The sequence below is a fragment of the Sorex araneus genome, chromosome 10 (assembly GCF_027595985.1).
Source record: "Sorex araneus isolate mSorAra2 chromosome 10, mSorAra2.pri, whole genome shotgun sequence".
Classification (NCBI taxonomy): Eukaryota; Metazoa; Chordata; class Mammalia; order Eulipotyphla; family Soricidae; genus Sorex; species Sorex araneus.
This window is the reverse complement of record NC_073311.1, coordinates 37,630,763-37,655,831: the sequence shown is the minus strand read 5'-3', so window position 1 is coordinate 37,655,831 and position 25,069 is coordinate 37,630,763. Positions and strand designations below refer to the sequence as shown.

At 41.1% G+C, this 25,069-nt stretch overlaps 2 protein-coding genes across 2 annotated transcripts in view; one reads left to right on the top strand and one right to left on the bottom strand.

The window, feature by feature from the left end:
• Window positions 1–14,954, top strand: part of CCDC38 (coiled-coil domain containing 38) — a 55,637-nt gene extending 40,683 nt beyond the window's left edge. Inside the window, exons 12-17 of the mRNA XM_055118429.1 lie at window positions 1,112–1,181; window positions 3,418–3,569; window positions 5,375–5,510; window positions 10,952–11,157; window positions 12,098–12,191; window positions 14,841–14,954. Of these exons, the coding sequence (XP_054974404.1) occupies window positions 1,112–1,181; window positions 3,418–3,569; window positions 5,375–5,510; window positions 10,952–11,157; window positions 12,098–12,191; window positions 14,841–14,954 (772 nt within the window). The remainder of the gene's footprint in view (window positions 1–1,111; window positions 1,182–3,417; window positions 3,570–5,374; window positions 5,511–10,951; window positions 11,158–12,097; window positions 12,192–14,840) is intronic.
• A 2,388-nt stretch (window positions 14,955–17,342) lies between these two features.
• Window positions 17,343–23,214, bottom strand: SNRPF (small nuclear ribonucleoprotein polypeptide F). The gene is made up of 4 exons (XM_055118391.1): window positions 23,059–23,214; window positions 20,951–21,076; window positions 18,253–18,317; window positions 17,343–17,478 (listed from the first exon to the last, which is right to left on the bottom strand). Exons 1-4 carry the CDS (start codon window positions 23,059–23,061, stop codon window positions 17,412–17,414), a joined length of 261 nt encoding a protein of 86 aa, XP_054974366.1. The 5' UTR covers window positions 23,062–23,214; the 3' UTR covers window positions 17,343–17,411.
• Window positions 23,215–25,069: the final 1,855 nt, after the last annotated feature.

The following is a 25,069-nucleotide window of genomic DNA, read 5'->3' as shown; positions in this document are numbered from 1 at the left end:
AGATTGTGACTTTATTTGGAATTAGGATATAGATAGGTTATAATTAAGATCCTTCCCTTCTGTAGCTCTTTCCATTCTCCTATACCCTACTTCCACTCACACACAGAGAAGCTCCAAGGAGATATTTTGTCTCCTAAACAACATGAAAAGAGCAAATATTAATCTTTTTTTTTTTTTTAAATCCTACTCCTAATCTTCTTCAGTCCTACTGGACCGTCCTCCATCATTCTAGATTCACAGACTTCAATGATTGGTATTAATTTTGTCTCTTCTTTTTCAGCCTTAGTAGCTCTGTTCTTGGTTCCATGTTATTCTTTCCTATCTTCCTAGACTCTCCTCTCTTGCTCCACTCATTTATTCCCTATTCCCATTAACACTGCTCAAACAGTAAAACATTAAGGCAAGACCAGATCAACAGGCACTTCAGTCTCTTCCCCTTTCCCCTGTCCCTTGAAATCACTCTCAACTTACTATTTTCAAAGAATTTTTTTCTAGAGTTGCTTTACACATCACATAGTATTTGAAGGATGTCCCTTTTATCCACACCCGTGTCCCAACGAACATTTCCTAAGCCAGAAGGAAGATGTTCTAAAAGAAAAAAAAATGTGTTCTTAAAATGACAAATATCGTGTCATTCAAAGCACAAATTTTTGTTTTGAGCTCTGGGGGCACATTTAGCTTCTCAGGAAGACTGCATACGAAGGAATGAACCAGATTTGGCAATGTTAGTTATGTGTTTCTTTTGAAACAATAAATGACCTTGGGTTGGAGCAAACATGCAGCCAACCATGGTTCTATCCCTAGCAACTGTATATGGTCCCCTGAATACCACCAGAATGACCCCGAGCAGTACCTTCTGTGGGCCCAAAATAAATAAAACATCAACCTTACTTTTCAGATGTGCTTTTGGCAATTGGTATGACCCTTCCTGTGGTCTCACTGGGGTGGACAACATCCTGTCTGGGTGGGAATCTGATCATTACCTACTCCTGGAATTTAAAGCTAAATAGACCTTTCCAGAGAATTGTGCTGCTAGTTGGGCTCTTTAGAAGTCAATGCAATCTTTTTGGTAGAAACTGGCTCAGAAACCAGACATCTTTTTCTTTGGCAGGACACCAGAGAGCATCAGCTCAGAAGACAGCCTGGAATTCTTTCTAGATGATGATATGGACTACGATCTGGTAACCAGAGTCTTATTTTTTGACTGAAATAGTGTGTTTGGTGAGAAACAGGGAGACTCATTTCTCCCTTTGAGATTTGAAAATTCCAAATAGTCCACAGCTTCCCAAAAGGAAAATAGAATTAATCCTCATCATCATTTTATGAAAAATAAAAATGTATAAAAGACGGTAACACTTTAGGAGATATATATTATCTATAATTTTTGGGTCATACCCAGTGATGCACAGGGGTTATTCCTGGCCTTGCACTCAGGAATTACTCCTGGTGGTGTTCAGGGGACCCTATGGGATGCTGGGAATCAAACCCAGTTTGGCCACGCGCAAAGCAAACGCCCTACTCGCTGTACTATCGCTCCAGCCTCTATGTTTTTTCTGTAAAATTAGACACTTTCTGATTGCTTCTTTTTTATTTTTTGCTTTTTCTGGGTCACACCCAGCTATGCTCAGGGGTTGCTCCTGGCTTTGCAGTCAGGAATTACTCCTGGCGTGATTGGGGGACCATATGGGATGCCGGGGATTGAACCCCGGTCGGCCGCGTGCAAGGCAAACGCCCTACCCGCTGTGCTATCGCTCTGGCCCCTCTGATTGCTTCTTATATTGGGCCTTGAGATATATTGGGAAGCTTAACCCGTATAATAAATCAACTTTCAACAAGACAGTCCATTTACAATACTGAGCTAACTAACCCTGACTTAAGAAATAGAAGTTTCAGCAGCTACAGAAATTTGAAAGAAACAAAAATCACTTAAAGTGCACGATTCTTTATTATATAGACCACACTTTAACCAAGTTACATTATATTTTTACTATATACTGCATGGTTTTCACCCTTTTACTGTGGTAAAAACCATATCATATAAATTGACCTCTCTCAATCTTTTTTTGTTTGTGGTTTTTTTGGCCCACTCCCACAGTGCTCGGGGCTTATTCCTGGCTCTGAACTCAAGGGTCACTCCTAGCAGTACTCAGGAGATCAAACCCAGATTGGCCACATGCAAAGCAAGTGTCTTATCTGCTGCACTATTATTCTGGCTCTTTCTCAATCATTTTTGAGCACCTAGTACAGTACAGTTATTTGCACATACTTAAGCATCAAAGCTCTAAAAACTTTTTATCTTGTAAAACTGAAGCTCTATAGCCATTAAACTGTTATCCCATCCTCCATCTCCCTCGCCCTTGGCAATGAGCATTCTACTTTGTAAGTGTTTGATGACTTGGTGAATCATAGGGACAGATTTCGAGGTAAGGCACTTTCCTTGCATGCAGCTGTGGCGACTGCAGCACCAGTTCAAATCCCCCGGCACTGCTTATGGTTCCCAGCACTACCAGTTTAGTGTCCCTTAAGGTTTTGTTTTTTCTTTTTGGATCACACCTGGCGATGCACAGGGGTTACTCCTGGCTCTGCACGCAGGAATCACCCCCTAGCAGTGCTCAGGGGACCATATGGGATGCTGGGAATTGAACCCGGGTCGGCCGCATGCAAGGCAAACGCCCTACCCGCTGTGCTATTGCTCCAGCCCCAGTGTCCCTTAAGGTTTGAACCAGGAGTGACCCATAAACACTACCAGGTATGCTTTCTACCCCAGGATTATGTGGCATCATGCAGTAGTTTTCTTGTTGTGACCAACTTACTCCACATGACCCAAGTGTCCACCAGGTTTGTCCATGTTTCAGCCTACAGCAAAACGCTCTTCTCTTTCCAGGCAGAATCAGATGCCCTTGGATGGTTAGATCCCACTTCCTTTTCCATTCATCAATGGATACCTCGGTGGTTCCCACCTCTTGGACATAGTAAACACGATGGAATGGGAGTGCAAACACCCCCTGTCACCTTTTAACACTTAAATTAAGGAATATTACTCACAAAATGTGTGTGACTATTATCTCCATTTAGCCTTTTGTCTTTTTCTCCTTCTGCTCCTTTCCTTGCCTTTCCCTAGACTCGCCCCTTCCTTTTTTTCCTGTCCTTTTTTCATTCGATCTTCCTCTTTTATCCTTTTCTTCCATGATTATTATTATTACTGTTATTATTATTACTTATTTTGTCTTCCCCCATACACCATTGTCCTGTTCCTGAAGGCCACCTTTTACATAGAAATTGGTCCTTGCACCTTCCTTTGCCCTGCATTTCATAATAGGAATATTATTTCTTTACTTCCCTGTTACTCTAGGAAGTCTAATGTGCATAGGCAGCAAACTTTTAAAGCAAATGACATTGTTCGTTATTGGTGCATAGGAGCCAGAGATTTATTTCAAAGAGCCAGATGAATTGCTTCACGTCCTCACAGAGCTGGAAGAACAGAATCTTACTTTGGTCCAATACTCCCAAGATATAGATGAAAATCTCGAAGATGTAAATAAAAGAGAAAAAATTATACAGGATAAAATGTAAGTCATGGGGCGTGAGCGATAGTACAGTGAGTAGGGCATTTGCCTTGCACTTGGTAGACCCGGGTTCGATCCCCAGAATCCCATATGGTTCCCCCAGCACCGCCAGGAGTAATTCCTGAGTGCAGAGCCAGGGGTAACCCCTGAGCATTGCTGGGTATGATCCATAAAGCAAAAAAAAAAAAAAGCAAATCATTAAAACTAAATAGATTTATTCTATTTAACAATTTCTGTTTGTTTGTTTTGCTTTGTTTTGGCCCTAACTTGGTAATGCTTAGGAGTTACTTCTGATTCTGCGCTCAGGAATTACTCCTGTTGGTGCTTGGGGAACTCTATGTGGTGCCATGGGTCCATTCCTGGTCAGCCGCACGCAAGGCAAACACCTTACCTACTATGGTATTGTTCCAACCCCAATCTATTTACTTTTGAAAATTAACAATTTCAAAAAGTACTTCCTCATGACTTTTCTGCATTTAGAGTGAAACTTTAATAATAGTTTATGATCCAGTGTGGTTGGAAGAAGTTGTCTTTACACAGAATAAACTGACGTTAGCTTAATTTTAGTCCCTGTGTCCTTTCACTTGCCAGAATATATTTCTAGGTGGCAAATAATAAAAGATAGCATAAAACATGAAAAATAATACACCTTCATTTGTGTTCATGAAGTTTTTTTGCTTTTTTTGGGGGGGGATGGGGATACACATCCTGTGCTGCTCAGGGCTTTCTTCTGGCTTTGTGTTTAGCCATCACACCTGGCAGTGCTCGGCAGATCATATATGGTGCTGGGGATCATGTCGGGTCAGCTGCATGCAAGGCAAGGGCCTTCCTCAGTCCTATCTTTTCAACCCCACTCATATAGTTTTTTTAATCCTATTTTCTGACTAAAAATCATTCTTTAGACAATAATGCTAACAAATATATTTTCCTTGGCTATAACCCCCAGCAAAAGTTTAATTTAATTATGTAGGTTTGATTATGTAGATATTTATGTATCTAGGCCATTATAAAAGAGGTTTTTGCCAGGGGAAGGAAACGGGATTTGATTATTCAAAATGTTCTTCTCTAAAATGTTGTCTTATTAAAATTTTGAAAAAAATCGCTTTGAGTTGTTAAGAATAGCCATCCTAAAGATAAATAGAACATTTTTCTAAGTTTTCTGGGCCATACAATCTTTTACAGCCATAGATAAAACCACATTGACCTTCAAAGCAAAGGAATTTGCTTAAAGGACCCTCAATATCATGATCTCACAGGTGCTCATCTCAACTAGTCTTAACTGCTTTCCCTCTCCCCGCCAATCTTCAGAGTGTACCTGCAATAAGATTCTGTAGCAGTGGTGGTGGTAGGGGGGTGTGTTGCAGAAAAAGGAACTCTGTGTCAGAATCTCTCTGAAAGACATTTCAGAATCTTTAGGAGGGTGGTGACTCATTTTTTTTCCCTCTAGGGATTCCCATGTAACCCGAATTCTCAGCCAAGAGCAATGAAATAATTAATAATGAATTAATCAGCCACAACTTAGGCTCTTGACCCCTCAGTTCTACTGTTTCTTAGTTGAGGGACTTGTGGGGAACTGCGAAAGTCAGAGGGGGGAGAAAATGCTTCTTGGTGGAAGTTAAGAACTGGCATTACTTTTTCTCACTTGAACCTGAAAACCTCATGCACTCTGGCCAGTGTCTTCAAATATGAACTCAGATTAAGCTTGCCAGGTGTCAGATGTTGACATGTGATCTGAAAAGAATGTTGAAGATCCTGAATCATGGTTTCATTAAGTCACAAACAAGGGTCTCTCTTTTCTTTTGCAACAGAAATGACAACATAGCGTTTATTTTGGAGCAGAAGGAACTGCTTCGGGCTAACTGTGTGAGAGAAGAAGAAAAAGCTGCAGAACTGGAATTAAGGTCCAGACTATTTAGTTTTGGAGAATTTAATTCAGAGGCCCAGGTAACTGTTCTTTGCTTCTGGTCATTTTATTTTGGATTGTGGAATAATCATCTGTATTTCCTTTGTATTTAGCGTTGAGCTGGTGGGCATTAAGGCAAACCAGGAATGTTCTGGGTTCCTGAGAGGAGCAGAAAAAGTTTTGGAACAATCTCGCCAGGAAAGAACAATCAACTTATACAATAGAAAGCATTTAAATTACCATTGGGTGACTCTGAAAATATTGCTCTAATTATTACAAAAGGTGCTGAGATTCCCCACTTCTCCCAGATACATTTCTTTAATTGGAGTTTATGCCCGTGAAGTAGTTAGTAGTTGTGATCATTTTAGTAGTCATTTAAAGAGCAAATAACAGTAAAAGCCTTGAACCCACATTGCATGGCATATTAGTCCAAGACTGAACTGGTAATAGATTCTGGTTTTATTGAGCCTGTATAGATTTATCACCAGATATCTGTACCCCATACTCTTCAGCTTAGTCATTTATGAGTTCATCTCTGCCAGTTGGAGGCAAACTCCTTGCAAGTAGACACTGTCTTACCTTCCTGGTGAGCTAAGCGTAGTATCCCCATGAAGTCAATATTTAGTAAATGTTTGTTGGAGGAACAATTCAGTTCATTTCTACACCTGTCACAATTCCAGCTAAGGTTAGGACTTCCTTATAAAAAAAAATATATCTCAAATGAAATAAAATGCAAAACCAATGCATGAACCATTTAAGGCATATCATTGGTGACACTAAGTATATGTTTGTAATTTTGTGTCACCATCAGTACTCCCTATTCACAGATGTGGTCATTATCTGAAATAGCCACTCGGGACCCATTAAACAGTCATTCTCTGTCCCCCAGCTTCCCTGCCTCCGGAAAACTCTGTTTTTGTGTCTCAAAAATTTCGTCTACTTAGATTCCGTCTATAAATGGAATCATACTATAGTTTCCCTTTGCGTCTGCCTGGTTTTACTCAGCATAATGTTCTCCAGGTTTAGCCAGATTGTGGCTCATATCAGATTTCATTCTTTATGGCGGGATAAAATTCCATTGTCTTTATGGACCCATTTTTTTGTAATCTCCCCATCTGTTGATGGACACAAGCTATTTCCACCCTTCGATTCGGTTTTACATGAAACGGGCTGACTCTAAAAATAACAAAAAAAACCTCCCCTTCCCCTCCAAATCCATCTCATTTGAGTTTAAGACAACTATGGAAAGAAAAAGGCATTTTCAATACTCTGAAACTTCAAGAGAACCACAGTCCTAAATAATCAGTTTGAAAATCACCTTTTAGAAGACTTTATGAAATTTTGGTCAGAGTTTTCACTTTAGTTACTTACAAATACACTTATAAATGTATATATTTCAGTCTGGGAAAAGGGGGCTAATAATTCTGTGTGTCTGTGGTGAGGTTGGACCACACCTGCTGTTTCCTCAGTGTTTGGAATTATTCTCTGTGTTGTTCTGGGGCCACACCTGGTGGTTCACAGGGCTCACTCCTGGTCTGCTCAAAGATAACCCCTGGCAGGGTTCAGGATATATGTAATATTGGGGATGGATATATGCAATACCAGGATGGTCAATAGCCTGCAAAGCAAGCACCTTAACCCCTGTATCATCTCTCCAATGGGGTAGGGAAGGTGAGACAAAGCTGAGAAAAGTATTTTCCACTTCCCTACTCCCACCCTTTCAGATACCAAAAGGTTCAAAACATAAGCCTTTAAAGTTTTCTTTTTTAAGGGAGGGGGTGTTGAACCTGTATTTGAATTTGTTCACAAATTATCTATTACTTTGAGTCTATGATAATAATTTTATTCCTTCAAAAATTCCACAGTTCCTAGTTATACTCAACTCCTCCTAAAACAGTTCTCCTTGACTCATTTCTTTACCTTAAAAAAAAAAAAGTTGGGGAGGGGGTCAGCATCTGATGCCAAGGATTGAGCAAAGCATGTGTTCTATTTGAACCAGATCCCTGATCTCAAAATAAAACTTAAGTTCATGTATAATATTGAAACATACAAAGATGGACCTCCCAAGAAGTTCCCACATGTAACCGCGCCACAAAGGAGGGAGGTTCCCTAGCTTTTTACACCCTCCCCCTCCCCCCCCACCCCCCACGTCAGTCCCAAGCAGGTTGCAGAGGTGACGGCTGTCTTGACTTCTGATTACTTTTCAGGATTGTGAACCTCCAGAGAAACCAACTTCCTAACGTGTCTGACAAGCCTGGCTCCCTTTTCTTAACCCTGACCTTCATCTCAAGCTTCCTGCATGCATGTTCATTGACGGTGAAAGGCAAGGAGAAGCCACCCCTGCTCAGTTTGCTAAAAAGCGTTTGTCTGCTGGTTTTATTGCAGCTGCAAGCTGAGCGTGCTGTTTACATCCAGAATGTGACACAGATTAGGACAGACTCCTCAGGGTGGAAAATACTTTAAGTGGCATCTAAACAGCTGTCCCTCAATCCCCTCTTCCCCACCATCCAGTTAGTTGTTCTTCCTAAACGTAGCTTTCGGCAGATCACTTGCCCTTCCCAGCCCACCTTCTGCATCCAGCTTCGTTTACGGGGAGCGGATTCTACCTACCCATTCCTCCCTATGGAGCCCCTCCTCGGAGGTGCTTGGACTGCGGCTGCCATCTGGTGGCAGCTACGAGGATTGCACTGATACTTCTCTGTCACCCGCTCCGCCTCATCCCCGCCCCTACCCCACCGAGTTCCCCACCCCTGGCCCCACCTCCCCCCACCCTCTGCTCTTCCTCTCCACTGAGCAGATAATTCAACTCTTTCAAACATGAGTTTTCGCTTGAACTTCATTCCCATATCTTATCATTTAGCCTGTTTTTACTTTGCTGTCTTTCTTTTGGGGGTAGAGTTGCTTGGGGTTTACTCCTGGCTCTGCTCTTGTCAGGTCTCTGAGTGCCCTAACCTAACCTAACCTAACCTAGATAATGCCCTAATATAACCTAGGTCATCCTCATGCAAGGCAAGAGCCCTGTCTGCTATACTATCTCCCACCCTCCTCTCTCTCTCTCTCTCTCTCTCTCTCTATATATATATATATATATATACATGTATATGCATATATATGCATTCACACATACATACACACATCACATACATTATATATATGACCTATATATATAGGAGATATATATGTATATATACATATATAACCTTGTCGGACTGGAGCAATAGCACAGCTGGTAGGGCTTTTGCCTTGCATGAGGCTGACCCGGGTTCAGTTCCTCCATCCCTCTCAGAGAGCCCGGTAAGCTACCCAGAGTATCCCGCCCGCAGGGCAGAGCCTGGCAAGCTACCCATGATGAATTCGATATGCCAAAAACAGTAACAAGTCTCACAATGGAGACGTTACTGGTGTCTGCTCGAGCAAATCGATGAACAATGCGATGACAGTGTTTCAGTACCTTGTCTATCTATATATATGTATATATGTAATCTTGTCTATATATGTATATATGTAATCTTGTCTATATGTATATATTTAATCTTGTCTATATATTATATACACATATATATAGAAAACACATACGTGGTTTTTTTCTCTCTTCTTTGACAGGAGTTTTAAATTAGTTAATAAAGCAAGGTTTCCCCAGCTCTCTGCAAAAAGATGCCCTAAAAACCCACTGTCCATCTCTTAATAAGAGATTTCAGGAATTAAAGTGCTTTTTCTCAGGACCGGTGTTTAATTTTTTAAAAATGCCTCACAGCTGAAATCTGGGGTTTTTGTTTTTTTCATATCCAACTGTATTCCAGACCTAAATGATTGTTTTTGCTCTTTTTTTTTCTGCATTTATGGGGAGGGTGGCACCCCATGGTGCTCAGAGTCTAGTCCTGGCTCTGTGCTGGCTCAAGCACTGCTCCTGGGTTGCGCCGGGTGATGGAACTTCTTCCTACTATGCATGAGCTCAGCCCTGTGAGCCATCTCTCGGGCTCCATTCACCTACGTTTCTAATGCTTTCTGAAAAGGATGTTCTTAATCTAGACAGGAAATTTGAAAGAAGTACATTATGGCAAATAGGACTTTTGTTTCTCTCTTGCCCCTTTCTTTTACATGACTTTGTACTTCAAATTTTCTATTTTTTCTATTTCATTTAATTTTTTAATTTTTTATTTGTTATTAATTCACTGTAAGGAACAGTAACAAAAATTTTGTTTGAACTTCGATCATATGGTCATCAAACACCCATCCCTTCACCAGTGCACGTTTTCCACCACCAAAATCCCCAGTATCCTTCCCATTCCACACCTCCCCCTCCCTGTGTGGCAGACAATTTGCAGAATATTCTTTCTCTACTTTAGTTACCTTCGATATTTCGAGACCAGCCCTATCACCCCTCATACCTACTGAAAATGCAATTGCTAGACAGTGTCTTTTGTATTTTTTGTTGTGGATATAATATAATGTGCTCTAGAAATTCTAAGATTTTAGTAATTAGGGTCTGAAGACGTCGCTGCCGCAAGTTGCTCGGGTCCGAGATTCCTTTGTGTGTCTCTGAATTGTGACCATGTGGGAGCTTAAGTAGATGGTGGGCAGATGTGGCATCATCTCAGCGTCCCACTGGGGTAAGCAGAAGGAGGAGTACTTCAGATTTTCTTAAAGGAGAGTTCTCTTACTACAGACAGGAAAATACAAGTCTCCTCTTCATCCATCCTTGGACCTGTGTTCCAAGTCTCCCAGTGAGTTCCTGAAATCAGAGGGTTCTCAGCTCTCTGTAGAATTTTTCCTACATGTTGATAACTGTGGGCAAGGTCAATGTATGAAATAGGTAGAATAAGAGATTACTAACCCTTCATAATACAGAACAATTATAATAATATACACCCTAATCAAAAGTGATATGAATATGGGATCTTTGCAAATATCTTATTGTAGCATCCTCTTCTTCTTGGATGATGTGAACATCCAGGGCATAATTATATGCAAAGGATTGTTTTAACTGTAAGTATAAACACAAAAAATATAGCTTCTGTCCTTAACATGCTTACAGTATGGAATGAAATGATTCCAGTGTTGCAGTTAAAATAGTTTGTTGGGCTAGAGGAAAATACAGTGGGATAGGAAAAAAAGGATCTTAAGTATATATGCTTCCTTTACCTCAATGTCCTGGGAAACTGATTAATAAAACCATAATTTTAGTATATTATTTTTGAAAATAAAAGGAATATGTATTTAGCTACTTTTATACCTCAATGTTTTTAAATAATCTAAAGTATTGCTATAGTGATGATCTGAGTGTGTGTATATTATATATGTGTGTGTAAATATATATACATACATCACTGCAGTTTCTTACTGTTCTGGGTCCCCTTGAAACATTTAGTAGCATAAAGTCTATTCCTTTTACTAGAGTAAGATGGAAGTTCACATTTTTTGAATGACCAAGCAAATAGTCATGAGATGTTGTTTTCTGTTCTCCTTTTCTCCTCAATCTCAGGAAAAACTGATCGACTCTCTTAGTAAAAAAATTAACCAAGTATACAAAGTGTGTATAGGAGATGCTGAGGTGGGCAGCCTCAACTCTGTTCAAAAGCTGGTGAAAGTTGAGTCGCGTTTGGTAGAACTGAGTGATCTCATTGATTCCATCCCCCGAGAAAACGTGGAGGCAATCGAGAGGATCAAACAGAAAGAAAGGCGGCAAAAGTACAGTCAATGTCTTATTTGTTTGGGGGCCTCACCCAGAAGCTCTGAGGATGGCAGGGGCAGGGGGTGGTGGCTGTTGAGGGTGGGAGAGCCCCGTGCAGAGCTGGGGATCCAGCCCAGCCTCCTGCATGCGAAGCATGCGCTTAGCCTGTTGAATTCTCTCAAGCGCAATGTCTTACTTGATAAAAAGTGTACTACGGGGCTGGAGCAATAGCACAGCGGGTAGGGTGTTTGCCTTGCATGAGACCAACCTGGGTTCGATTCCCAGCATCCCATATGGTCCCCTGAGCACTGCCAGGAGTAATTCCTGAGTGCAGAGTCAGAAGTAACTCCTGTGCATCGCCGGGTGTGACCCAAAAAGCAAAAAAAAAAAAAAAAGTCTACTACAAGACTTTGTGAGACAGGTAGTTTGTTTTTGCTTGCTTTCCACCAATATTGAGTAAGTTTCTGTTCAATGGCAAAGACTGCCATACAGAGACACTGGGAGGGACCAAACCCTCCTCACAGAGCTATTGTTTAGTGTGGGAGATTTGTTCATCATTCAGCATTTTTTCCCTATTATATTCGCATTTTTAGCATCTCATTATGACACGATGCAAATTTCAAGTGTGTTGTTATAAATTCACATTTACCCCTCTACCCCGACCCTTCCCATTTCCCTCCCAGTCACCACTAATTTAGCCTAAAAAAAATGTTTCACTTACTACACTGTTTTATTTAGTACATCCATGTTTGGTGTCTCTGTGACTTACAAGTGCAGAATATCCATGCATCAAATATTTCTAAGATTTCACCTGTGTATTCAAACACCAGACAGATGAGTGTGAATTTCCTTTACTTTAAAGACAGTCTTGTATTTAGGTATTTCATTACCCGACACTAAAGATGCGGACTTTTCACTTTGTGATTTATAGTTCAAAGGATATTTCCCCCCTGACAGGTTGCGTGAAGAGAAACTGAAAGAAAAACAGCGACACCAGGAGGAAAGACTAAGAGCTGCCCTGGAAAGAGCAGTGGCACAGCCCAAGAAAAAGGTGTGTGTGGTTAGTAGGCCCAGCACCGAGGTACACAGCATACTCGCTTCCTCCAACTCCGATCCCCAGAGTGGGCGACACCATCCTAATCCAGGAACACTGCAACAGTGGTGGCGGGGGTGGGGGTGGGGGGGTGGGGGGAGGCTGTGCATACAGTCTGTTTGGGTATGATTGAGTAAATATCTTGGGGGTAGGGGTGCACGAAGAATCTGTGGTTACCTTCTTCTTATCTATATCTGTAGCACTGTAGCACTGTTGTTCATCAATTTGCTCCAGCGGGTACCAGTAATGTCTCCATTGTGAGACTTGTTGTCACTGTTATGCAGTCTCAACTTATGTTGTCTTCCCAAGGGAAAAGCTCTTCCTCGCCCTTCTGCATGTACACTACTATTCAGCAAACCCAACAACCAAAACCATTATTTTCTTAACATATCCCTCTTTCTAGATTGTGAAGGCATTTTGTGATCCCTGATTCCCCTGTACCCAACACACAATGGCTACTCAATAAATCTTACTGAATCAACAAATTAATAAGTACTGATTGAGTAGCCACAACCATCCTGGGTACTGGGAAGTACTTACCTACTGAGATGAACTTCTGGCTCTTAGGTTCCCAAAGACCCTTTGACAGCTGAGCAAACAATTCTACGATTAGGACAAGAAAGGAGAGATTCTAGTACCCTAAGGACATTTTTGTTGCTAGATAGTCAGGAGTCAGTTAATGACAAACATCTGAGAAGTTGGAGGTTGCTGCAGGCACGAAGGACTCTGTAGTGGATATGATGTCATTAAGCAATAGGAAGTTTTTCCATGATTCTATATGCAGCCAGTTGTCAAGCAAATGTCATTATGCATGCATGTACCGATGGGGTAGCAACAAACCATTCAGTTCCTCAGGAACATCAACATTATACCATATACAGGGCAGTCTCAGAGTTAGTGCTTCTTTGGAGGCCATGGAGATGTCCAACAATTTTTTTTATGTCAAATAGAAGATGTTCTTTTCTCACCTGCTCAAGTTACATGAACTCACATGGAAGGACAAAAAAGGGAAGGGGAGACAAGAGAAAAGTGAGTGGTGTGAAACACGTTTATGTTCCAGAGAGAAGGAACAGCTGTGTCTGTCCTGGTGAACACCTCTTAAAGCCAACAAGTTTGTGCTTAAGGAGACAGTTGACACTGGTGGAGGGATTGGTGAGGGAATGTTGTATCTCTAATGCACAACTATGAATAACTTTGGAAATTACAGATGCATAAATAAAATTAATTTTACAGGGTAAAAAATGACTAAAAAATAAAATAGTATATGGAGCCAGACAGACAGTACAGTGAATAAGGTGCTTGCCTTGCCCACAGCTGACCCAGACACCCCATATTGTCCCAAACCCACCAGGAGTAATCCCTGAGTGTAGAGGCTCAGATAAACCCCAAGCACTGCTGGGTGTGACCAAAACACCTCCCACCACCCCCAATGAATATATGGTTTTCTCAAGTTTCTATCAGGACTTTATCATCATCATCATCATCATCATCATCATCATCATCATCATCATCATCATCATCATCATCGCATTAATCGTCGAATGTCTCGAGCAGTCTCAGTAACGTCTCCATTCGTTCTAGCCCTGAGATTTTAGAAGCCTCTCTTTACTTGTCCTTTCTATTGGTGCCACATTGGAGGCTCTTTCAGGGTCAGAAGAATGAGACCCATCATTGTTACTGGTTTTGGCATATGAATACACCATGGGGAGTTTGCCAGGCTCTCCCATGGGGGCAGGAAACTCTCGGTAGCTTGCCAGGTTCTCCCAGAGGGAGAGCTAGGCTATAAGACCTGGAGCTTGGTTTTATAGTCTGGATGTTGGCCATTGGTGGGATTACACAGTGCTGGGGCCAGTCCCTGGGTGTGACTGCCTAGCTACTGGAAAATGGGGAATCTGGGCGGAAGAGGTCCAGTCCTGATCCGAGCACGCTTGGAGGTCTCAGCCCCGGGTCCCACACACCTGGGTTCCTCTGCCGGTTCCTTCATGAGTGAGGCTCGCCCGAACTTGTGGAGAGGGTCCTTGAGCATGGTTGTGGCTAGGCTCTGAAGGTCTTCGGCCTTGGGAGCTCTGCTCGGGGTGGGGAGGTAAACTGAAGCCCACCTCCTCCGAGGGGCCCCGGGGAAGACAGCCAGACAGGGGCAAGAGACTCTCTGCTAGGACTTTATTAAATTTTTGTTAAAGGTAATTATTTTTTGTACAGGGATTGAGTGGAGGGCATCTAGTACGAGATCTATGCTCTGCCTTTCCCAGTCTGTAAGCAGTATTTTTAAATGCCATTTCCATGAAGGAAAATGATGGATATAAGCACAGAGGAAACCAACTATGGCACTGAGGAATGAAATGGTGGTCTCCAACAAACATGGTGCTTTTCTAGGGCGAGCATGTTAAAAACATGCTGTTTAACATCTTTACCTTTACCTCAAGCTGACCATCTCCTGACTATTCCATCCTCTGCTTATTATGCTATTCCACATTATTAAATTTTGTCTAACATGCTGGCTATGTATTATGTCATCCAATTAGTTTATAACTGTGATTATTCAACTATTCTAATCCATATTGTTCCTTGAAAAAAGTCAATTAACAAAATAATATTTTGTTGTTTCAGCTGGGAAGACGACTTATCTATCGTTCAAAGCCTCCTTCTGGTAACAAATCTGAGCTACTTTTAGTTAAGGACTCAAGAGGAAGAGCAATGCAGGACGACTACTTTTTCTCCTGAGTGAGAGCAGCAAGACATTTACCGTCAGAATGTTGTGCCATTATTTTATAGATTTTTGTTTTCAGCAAGGGCTATACTCCGCCTGGATATTTAGGCCTAGTCAATTTGGGGAAGACAGGCCTTCATTTTCATTCTAAAGTTACAGGATTGGAAACAGGCACCTTTTATAACCCATATCCTAAATGTCACTCTGTATAGCTAAATAGTATCTCCATTTTGAGTTGTCCCCATTGGGACAAACATCCCAAGTTGCCTGATTAATTTAATGGCAAAAAAAAACCCAACCAATCAACCATTAAGTTGCAACAGTAGTATTCGTAAGAGACTTTCAGTGATCTATTTTCAACCTGTTCTCAGAAAGTTTCAGCACTTATATATCACTTATGTGGAGGGTTCAGCATTATACAATTCAAAATTAGCCACATTCTGTTCAGAATATTTCTTAATAAATCATATATCTTCAGCTTAAATGTAAATCCATAATTTCTGCTATGTTCTCTATTCAACATTGTCGGGTGACATTTCCATTTTAATTGTAATGGGCACTTAGTTGACATGACATAAAATTATGTAACAAATAAACTTCACCTATAAGTATGAAATCTACTAAGAAAATATGAAGCACTTCACTATCATAGCATTGTCGTCCAGTTGTTCATGGATTTGCTGGGGCAGGCACCAGTAACGTCTCCATTGTGAGACGTGTTACTGTTTTTGGCATATCAAATACGCCACAGGTAGCTTGCCAGGCTCTGCTGTGGGGGTAGGATACTCTTGGTAGCTTGCCGGGCTGAGGACAGAAGAATCGAACCTGGATCGGCCGCATGCAAGGCAAATGCCCTACCCGCTGTGCTATTGCTCCAACCCAAGGTTTATACCTGTTAAAAGTAGTTCAAAAATAACTTTAACATAGTTTTGTAAGGAAAATATCAACAGAATCTAGGAACTGGTGAGAGCTCAAGGGACTGAGAACATGCCCAAGAAGCCCAGGTCCAACCCCTGGTACCAGAGCCCAGAGCACTCTGTGTAGCTAATATTGCTCAATATTTCTGGAGAAAGCCCAGAGCACACAGCCCAGTGCAGTTCCTAAAACAACTCCAACTGCTGGTCCAGAAACAAAAGAATCAACAAAAAAAAGACTCCAAATTGCAAAAGAAGTTAAACAATCACTATTTATGGATGGAATGTAAGTATACCTAAAACCCTAAAAACTCCATAAAAAAACAAAAACCCAAAACCCTTATAATTAAAAGCATTCAGTTAAATAACAGAATATATAAATTGCATTTCTATATGCAATGAGTTGGAGGAAAGGGAAACTAAAAAACAGTGCCTCAGCGACCTCCAAGCACTAAGCCAAGAGTAATCCCCAAGCACTGCCCAAACACATAACAAGAAAATTAAATTGTATCCCTTGGCGCAAAATGAGTGGATATAATGACTATAAGAAGACTAAGAAAGTAAAAGACATTTATCAGATGACTTCACTCACACATGGAATATGAGCAACAAAAACAAGCCACATCATGAAGACCTCTTAGATTCAGTGAAAGCGTTGATGGTGTCAAAGAAAAGGGGATAAAGGAAGGGAGGAATTCAGGAGCAGGAGGAATCGAGGTCTTTCTATATGGGAAAAGTGACAATTACAAAGCTATTGAGGTGTGCACCTAAGCCCTAAAATTTTAGTATTGTAAGTCAATGAAAAATTCAAATTAAGAAGTTGCTCTATCTAGACTGTGAACTAAGCTAGAGCCCCATGCTGCCCCAGGAAGGGAAATGATGCAGTTTTTAACATATCACTGGGCTTAACTACTAAAGTTCTGAAATGCAGAAATCCTAAACCGCTTCATATCTCTTCATTCTCAGCAATGGAAATCTATCAAATGCTTCTTTGTCAGCAGGGCTGGGTTTTTTTTTTTTTTTTTGAGGGGAAAGTCCAACAACAATAGTGAATATTCTGTTGAAATATGGAATATAATCAAGGTAAAGAGAAAATGAAGTGAAATTTATCAGCTACGCAAGCTGGGGTGAGGGATGGGCGGTGGGAGGTATACTGGGGTTTTTGGTGGTGGAATATGGGCACTGGTGAAGGGACGGGTGTTCGAGCAGTGTATAACTGAGATAAGCCTGGAAACTGTAACTTTCCACATGGTGATTTAATAAAAAAATAAATTAAAAAAAATAAATAAAATAAAGACATAAACTGTTAAAAAAAAAGTTGCTCTAGAAAGTCTCTGATAATAAATAAGGGCTGAAATTCATGTTTGTTTGAACATTTCAAAGCACAGAAATATGTCTCCTTATATAGACCAGGAGTATGGGCCTTATAAACAAAACGAACTTGACAACTGAGATTTGCATATTAATATGAGTAAGAAGAGTTCACAATCACACTGAAAAACAAACAAACTTTTATTGTCTAGAAATATACATATAAAAAAAGTCCCCCCAAAGACATTATTCTCTCATTTCCCCATCTTCTTCCTCTTCTTCAACACCTCTGATATAAAGGACATTATTACACCTGTAAATAGAAAAACAGTCATTACGGTTTTCCAAGTGGAAACTACATAAGATATGAATCACTATCACTAGACTTATTCATTGTAATGAATACTAAACATATAATTTCTTTCTCTTATAAAATCATCTGTCAGAAAAAAATACTGATTTTTTTCCCAGTTGTTTGTTACAAATGGCTTCCTTTACATTCTAAAGGGAAAAATGACAAAAACTTTTCAAGATGTAAAGCTAGATCTGGAAAGTAAGTATAACAAAAATTCCTAACAATAATACAAATAAATCAAACTAAATCTCAAAACTAAAAATTACTGGGAAAGGAAAATTATTGGGAAATGGTTGATAGGCAGAAAGTTTATTATCAACACTAGAAAAATCTTTTAAGAATAAATTGCTCAAAATAGTTAAATCTTCTTTAAGGGCCAAAGCGACAGTACAGCAGATAGGGCATTTGCCTTGCATGTCGCCAACCTGGGTTTGATTCCTACCCACTTCCTCCCCCACCCCAAACCTTATATGGTCCACTGAGAACCAGGAGTGATCCCTGAGCACAGAGCCAGGAGTAAGTGCTGAACTCTGCTGGGTGTGACCCAAAAAGCAAAACCAAACAACAAACTTCTTTGACAAGTTAAACAAGAACCTCTTGAAGTCTAGCTGTAGAATATTATGCAAAATCAAGTGATCAGAAAATTTAAAAATAGTCAATAATTAGCTTATTTAAGTAGGCCTATAACACTTGGCACTAACTTCCTACATATAAATATTATTATTTTGTTACCTTATCAAAACTTCACCCAGATGTCCAGACAATGCTCCATCTATGTATTCTTCTGTATTTGCAAGCTTTAAATTAAAAACAAAATAGTATACTCATTCAGGAGGAAAACACACTAATAAGAGAACTTATTACTAATAACTAGACCTTTCTATACCAAAACTCATATTTATCAATAATTCATAATGAGAAGACAAGTTATTACTATCATTACACTTTGTGATTTCATTTAAATTTGGTCAAAGTTCACACTGATGGCTATAGAATTAATACATAATAAAGCTCACTTCAACATTTTTATACCTGTCAGCTATGTAATCTTTGTTTAATTGGTTTTGGGGTAACATCCAGCTGTGTTCAGAGGCTTACTCCTGGCTCTATGCTCAGGGATCATTACAGTAGGGTTCAAGATACTATACATGGTGCCAGGGACCAAATTAGGTCAATTACATGTGCCTGATCCATAATACAAGCGCCTTATGTGAGGGACTATTGCTCAGTTCCATCAGCTATATAGTATTTGTTAGAAAGAAAACAATGAGTCAAGGAAGATAGTTGCCAACTTATGAGTAAGTTGATATTAAAACATGTTCTGAGTTTTTAGGAATAAGAATTAACTATACATATATATTCTTATACCAATTAACAATCAAAGAACTGATCGAGGGTTTTTAATTTATGTGCTCATGAAAGCATAAAACATGTTCTTATGGGTTAAACAAAAGTTATTAGTTATTTCAAGAAACTTTCTACATTTTACAATAAACTTCACATGCAGTTGTAAATCATAATCAGAAATATCTGGATTCACAAGGAAAATGAAAAGGAGAGGAAGGAGAGAAGGAAGTTTCCTTCATTGATTTTTCAAGTGGCAAAGGAAAAGAAAAAAATGTACAGAGGATGCTGTAAGGCATTTCAAACACAATGTTACTGAATATTAATCTCTCTCCTAAGCAGAACAAAAAGTAACCCAGACACCCAAAGGATATGAAACATTATGTGATCGTGTTGACATTCCATTTTATTGGTTAAGAGCTCAGAAATAATGTATTAAGAGTAAGTAATTTTTTCAGAAGGCCTACTAGGAAGTTAAATTTTAAATATTTGGTGAGTTAATATTTTCTTTCAATTTGAAATATAATGCCTATAAAATTCATTCTTTCAACTATACAAGTGTATGGTTTTTAGTATATTTGGAAAATGATTGTCACCAGTATCATTATCTAACCCCAAATATTTTCAGCACATTTTCATATTTCTGCTTGAGAAATTTTGCAGGTCCAAATCATGCTGTGTAAAAACTTAGGGAGTCACCTGTTCAAGTGATAAGTTATTAAAAAAAATAAACCTTAACATTCTTGATAAGTACTCCTATTAGCAGTCTGTCTACAAGCATTACCAGTAAGGAATATTCAAAATCACAGGTTACATGTATAAATAACTTTTAACTTCATCCATCTGCGATTTATCAGACACATAAATTTTACCTCCATTTCAAAGGTTTGATTTTTTTTTTTCCTTCTTGGGTCACATCTTGTGATACACAGGGGTTACTCCTGGCTCTGCACTCAGGAATTACTCCTGGTGGCGCTCAGGGGACCATATGGGATGCTGGGATTCAAACCTGGTTGGCCAAGTGCAAGAAAGACCTTACCCACTATGCAATCGCTCCAGCCCCTATATAACTGATTCTTTAGAAATAAAAAATTTTAAAAAAAGGCCAGAAGAGGAAAAAAGGGAAGAAAGCTACACAAACATTAGGAGAATAGACCTTTTCCCTAAAATGAGATGTAAATAGCCAGTAAGAACATGGAAGTTACTCAAATCTCTAATCAGGGAAACGAAAATCCAAACAATGAGAACACATCGTATCTACAGCTGCGCTATCATAAGAAAAAAGTATTGATGCGGATGAAGAGGAATTGGATCCCTTCTGTATTGCTGGTAGAAAGTAAAATGGTACAACTGCTGTGGGAAAAAGTATGGCAACTCTTCAAAAAAGTCCAGCAATTTCATTTCTATATATATAAAAACTTAAAGCCAAGACTCATATATGTATACCCATCTTCATATTCATGTAGCTTTATTCAGAATAGACGATAGAAACATGTACATCAATGGAATAGATCCAAAAGACACAAGCATATGGATATTATTTTCTGGCCATAAAAAGAAATATGAAAATCCTGATAGATGCTATAACATAAACCTTGAAAAAGTAAAAAACAAAAAAAAGTACTGTTTTGAATTAAATAAGCCAGATGTAGTTTGTGTCTAGACAAATACTGTCTGGGTCCACTTACACATTCAGAATAGAACAGAGACCTGAAATTGAGAACAAGGGAGCAGAGTTTACTGTTTAATGGATCCAGGGTCACTTTTGCCAATGAAGAGTTTGGAAAAAGATAATATCAAGTATAATATAAATAACGCAACCATAACATATCCACAAGTGTGTGTGTGCTTGTGTATACACACACATAGCAGAATATATACACACACACTTCAGCAGAAGTTCACTTGTGGTTGAATTCTGGTTTGACCTCATGTTATCAGAATGGCCTTCACAGACTTGACTATTTCTGAACTTTTGCTTTCTGAGTTTAGTTATTCTGAGTATTTAATATACTCTTACAATGTTTTCTAAACGGTTAAAGATAAAGTACAGAAAGGTACACCCGTGTTCCCGGCCATGGCTTACCTGCATGTTCATATAGCCATCCACAGACACCAGGTAGCCCTTGTACTCCATTCCCCACTTAAGTTTCACCATGACTGGCTTTCCTGTTAATCCATTGAGGAAAGGCTTGGGATTGAGGGGTAAACTCTGCACAAAGAACAAAAAGGGGAGCAATCGGTTAAGTTTTCTTGCCCAGGTTTCTACCACCTTCTCTACCACGCTGTGAGAATGAGGTGGTCTCTTGACTCCCACACAATCTTCACTTTGAACTAAATGAGCAGTATGAGAAAACATAGAAATAGTCAAGTGGTCAGTTTCATCTCTGAAAGCTTTAAAAGGTATAGGCCAAAGGGACAGGACAGCAGGAGGGGGCACTTACCTGGCATGCAGCCGACCTGGCTTCAATTCCCAGTACCAAATATGGTCCCCCAAGTCTAGCCAGGCATCATCCCCCAGTGCAGAACCAGCAGTAAGCCCTGAGTATCAACCCCCAAAACTGTCACTGTCATCCCGTTGCTCATCGATTTGTTCGAGCGGGCACCAGTAACGTCTCTCATTGAGAAACTTATTGTTACTGTTTTTGGCATATCCAATATGCATGGGTAGCTTGCCAAGCTCTGGCACACTCAGGTCGGCCACGTGAAAGGCGAACGCCCAACTGCTGTGCTATCCCTCCAGCTCCCAAAACTAACTAAATAAAAACTTTGAAAGTATTTGCCATTCACTTGAGGCTTTCAAATACATAATTATCCATCACTGTTCTAGGATATATATATATATGTATATATATATATATATGTAAACATAGGTATAGGCAGTTTTTTTTAATGTACTTGACAATTCCTTCAAGAAGCTCAAATCACTTACAAATACTTCTCCGTAGTAGAGGAGATATGCCATGTACAAGGTTTGAGTTGGAAAGAATGCTGAATAAAGTAGAGCCTTTATCTGAGAGATTTTTTCCACAGTGGGAAGGGGTTTTTCCAGGCAGAGAAATAAGGCTTGTAAATAGTTTTAAAAAAGGGGGGGGGGAGAGTAAGCAACAGGGCATACAAACAATTCATTAAAATCAAGAGCCCTGGCTAGAAGGCTAGATGAGGCCGACCACACTGGACTGTCTTGCACAGAAAGGCCAGGAACTGGACAGGGTCCCGGCTTATCTGATCTAGCAAAAATACAGAGAATCAATCACCACCAAACGTAGCCGGTAAACCCCGCCACGCAGCGTCTGTATGTTTAGGGTCATCTCGGGAGGAGCCAGCGACACCAGCAACCACCTCCTTCTAGGTCTCCTATCCCATTCCTCTCCAACTTACTCTGTACACAGCAGCGTCCCCCCGCCCCCTTTTTTTTTTGGAAGCGCACACTATGCACAAAATACTCCGCGCTTCCCAAATGCACTTGGGACCCTCCGGGGTGCGTGTGTGTGTGTGTGTGGGGGGGGGGGCTGAGGGTCCTCAGAGGTCTCGCCAACCCGTTCTCATAAAACACAGGTTCTATTCGCCAAGAGAACATCTGGCTTTCCATCAACCCCGCCCCCGGTCCCTGCACCCCTGCACTCGGTTCAGTTCATCACGGCGACACCCTCCCCCGGCACTTTCCATCGTCCGTCACCATAGACGTCTGGCTGCTGAATTAACCTCGAGAGCACGGTCCGCCGGGTCCGCCGGGCTCTCGCTCGCTGTTTGTTTGTTTATTTATTTATTTGTTTTTCTGCACCATTTATTATTCCCAGCGTCCGGGACAAGACCTCGCAGGAAGTATGCGCTCGCCACACATCTGCTCAGGGCACCAATGCGCCCAAGGCCGGATTCTAGTCCGTGGGGCTTCGCGCTCCGGCAACGGAACACGGTAACGGGGTTGATCTCGATACCTCCTTGCGATCAAGACCCAAACGGGGCCGAGAGAAGAGGGCGCTCCTGCAGAGGGAGGGGAGGGGACACTGCAAAGGGCGCGCGCCTCGACAACCCCACGACCCCCGAGCAGGGAAAGGCGTGCCGGCGGGCCGGGGCGCGACTCCGCGCGCGGATGAATGAGAAGCGCGCGAACCAGGAGGGCTGAGACTGGCCGCCCTCCCTTCCCCTCTCTCTCTCTTTCTCCGGCGACCTGGACGTCCCCCGCCTCCTTACCATCGCGACTACGGGCAGATGCTGCAGGCGACTCGCCGCCGACCCAGCGGTCGTCCGTCCCTCGTGACTGGACTAGCGACAGCAAGGCCCGAGGCACGGAGCGAGAGAAATGGCCGCCCCACAGAAGCGTGACCTTTCACCTTCGACCACCGCTCTTCTGGCGTCTGTGATTGGACGCAAAGAGATGCGAGCCGATTGGGCGAGGTGGTCTCCTAGCAACAGGTGGCGCGGAACTCCGCATCCGCCTTCCGAGGCTGAAAGGTATTGCTGTACAGAATGTGGAGGTTTTTCTCCAACTTGGTCTAGAGGGGCTTCCCATGTCCTTTATATTGTGAAGACGAATTGGGGCTGTAGAGTTTATTCTGCCTTGCTTCCCTGCAGACTGTGTGTGCGTGTGTGCGTGTGTGTGTGTGTGTGTGTGTGTGTGTGTGTGTGTGTGCGCGCGCGCGCGCGCGTGCGTGTGTGTATGTGTGTGCGTGGTGCGTGTGTGTTGGTGAGGGTTGTTTTTGTTGGGGGTCTGGGCATAGCGTTCTGGCATAGCGTTCTCTGTTCGGTGAAACTCATAGCACTCCGCTTTCATTCAAGTGAAAGTGATGAGACTAGACTAAGGGGAGATGAAACGCACCCAAGAAAGTTAAGCACCGGGTAGATTTCAGAATGAGGTCCCTTGGTGGTGTCCACCCTTCCAGCTGTGCCTTTTGCATTGCCCGCAGGGATCCGGCGGCCGCCTCTGTTTGTGAGTGTGTTTGTTTTTGTAGTACGCATTGGTGATGTGCATTGTCAATTAAGGACGGGGTCGGGAGGCCAGTCAAGAATCAATTCTAACGAGGTAACTAACGGTCTGGGTTTTCACGTCGTCTGCTTCCTCCTGGAGCAGATGCTCCCCTCGCTCTGCAGCTGAAACCCTAGGAGAACGCATCCTTTTTTCTTTCTTTCTTTCTTTCTTTCTTTCTTTCTTTTTTTTTGTTATACTGTCTTTTATTGACATTTTACCAATACCAATTAATTATAGAAATTTTTCTCTCAGTGACCTCCTCTCCCTTTGGGATTGTTAAAAATTTCCTCAGCATACTTTGAGACCTCCAATTGTCAGTGTTGTAATTTTTTTTTTTTGCCTTAGTTGTAAGCCAGATCTGGCAAACTAAAGAGAATTAAAGTCTGTTGATTTACCCTGTTATTGCTCTATCTGTTGTTTTTCTTTCCAAGTTTTCCTTCTTTTATTGTTTCCTTTATGTTAAATTTTCTTTAGCCTTTCTTTAGAAAATTTTTCTTGATTGAGATTCTGTGATTTTCAGTACTGTTAGTGATGATTTCTCATGCACATAATTCCAATAGACCAGTGCACTCAGCCCCCTTCCTAAAGACCCTAATGTCCCTCCCTTGCAAGCCCCTCTCTCCACCAACTCAATTCTGCCTGTGTCAACAAAAGGCTGGAACGCATCCCTTTTTTCGAGCTTAGCTGGATTGTTTGTTGGGGCTGCAGCCTGAAGTAAATGAGTGTGGATCTGAAGCTCAATTGTTGCATTTTCTTTTCTTTTTCTTTCTTTCTTTCTTTCTTTCTTTCTTTCTTTCTTTCTTTCTTTCTTTCTTTCTTTCTTTCTTTCTTTCTTTCTTTCTTTCTTTCTTTCTTTCTTTCTTTCTTTCTTTCTCTCTTTCCCTTTCTCTCGTCTTCCTTCCTTCCTTCCTTTCTTTCTTTCTTTCTTTCTTTCTTTCTTTCTTTCTTTCTTTCTTTCTTTCTTTCTTTCTTTCTTTCTTTCTTTTTTTCTCTCTTTCCCTTTCTCTCGTCTTCCTTCCTTCCTTCCTTCCTTCCTTCCTTCCTTCCTTCCTTCCTTCCTTCCTTCCTTCCTTCCTTCCTTCCTTCCTTCCTTTCTTTCTTTCTTTCTTTCTTTCTTTCTTTCTTCCTTTCCTTCTTTCTTTCCTTTCTTTTGTCATAATGAAGCACTGGTTTCAACTAGGGCGCTCCCTCAGGGTCAGAACCTCCATCGGATCTTGGGAGAGGGTGGTTTGCTGT

Bases quoted from the DNA above. Each gene is read 5' to 3' on its own strand.
- SNRPF (XM_055118391.1), bottom strand. The intron at 18,318-20,950 runs GTAAGCCATGGC...TTTAATTTAAAG, and splicing joins ATGGCTATATGAACATGCAG to CTTGCAAATACAGAAGAATA. The intron at 17,479-18,252 runs GTAACAAAATAA...TTCTATTTACAG, and splicing joins CTGGGTGAAGTTTTGATAAG to GTGTAATAATGTCCTTTATA.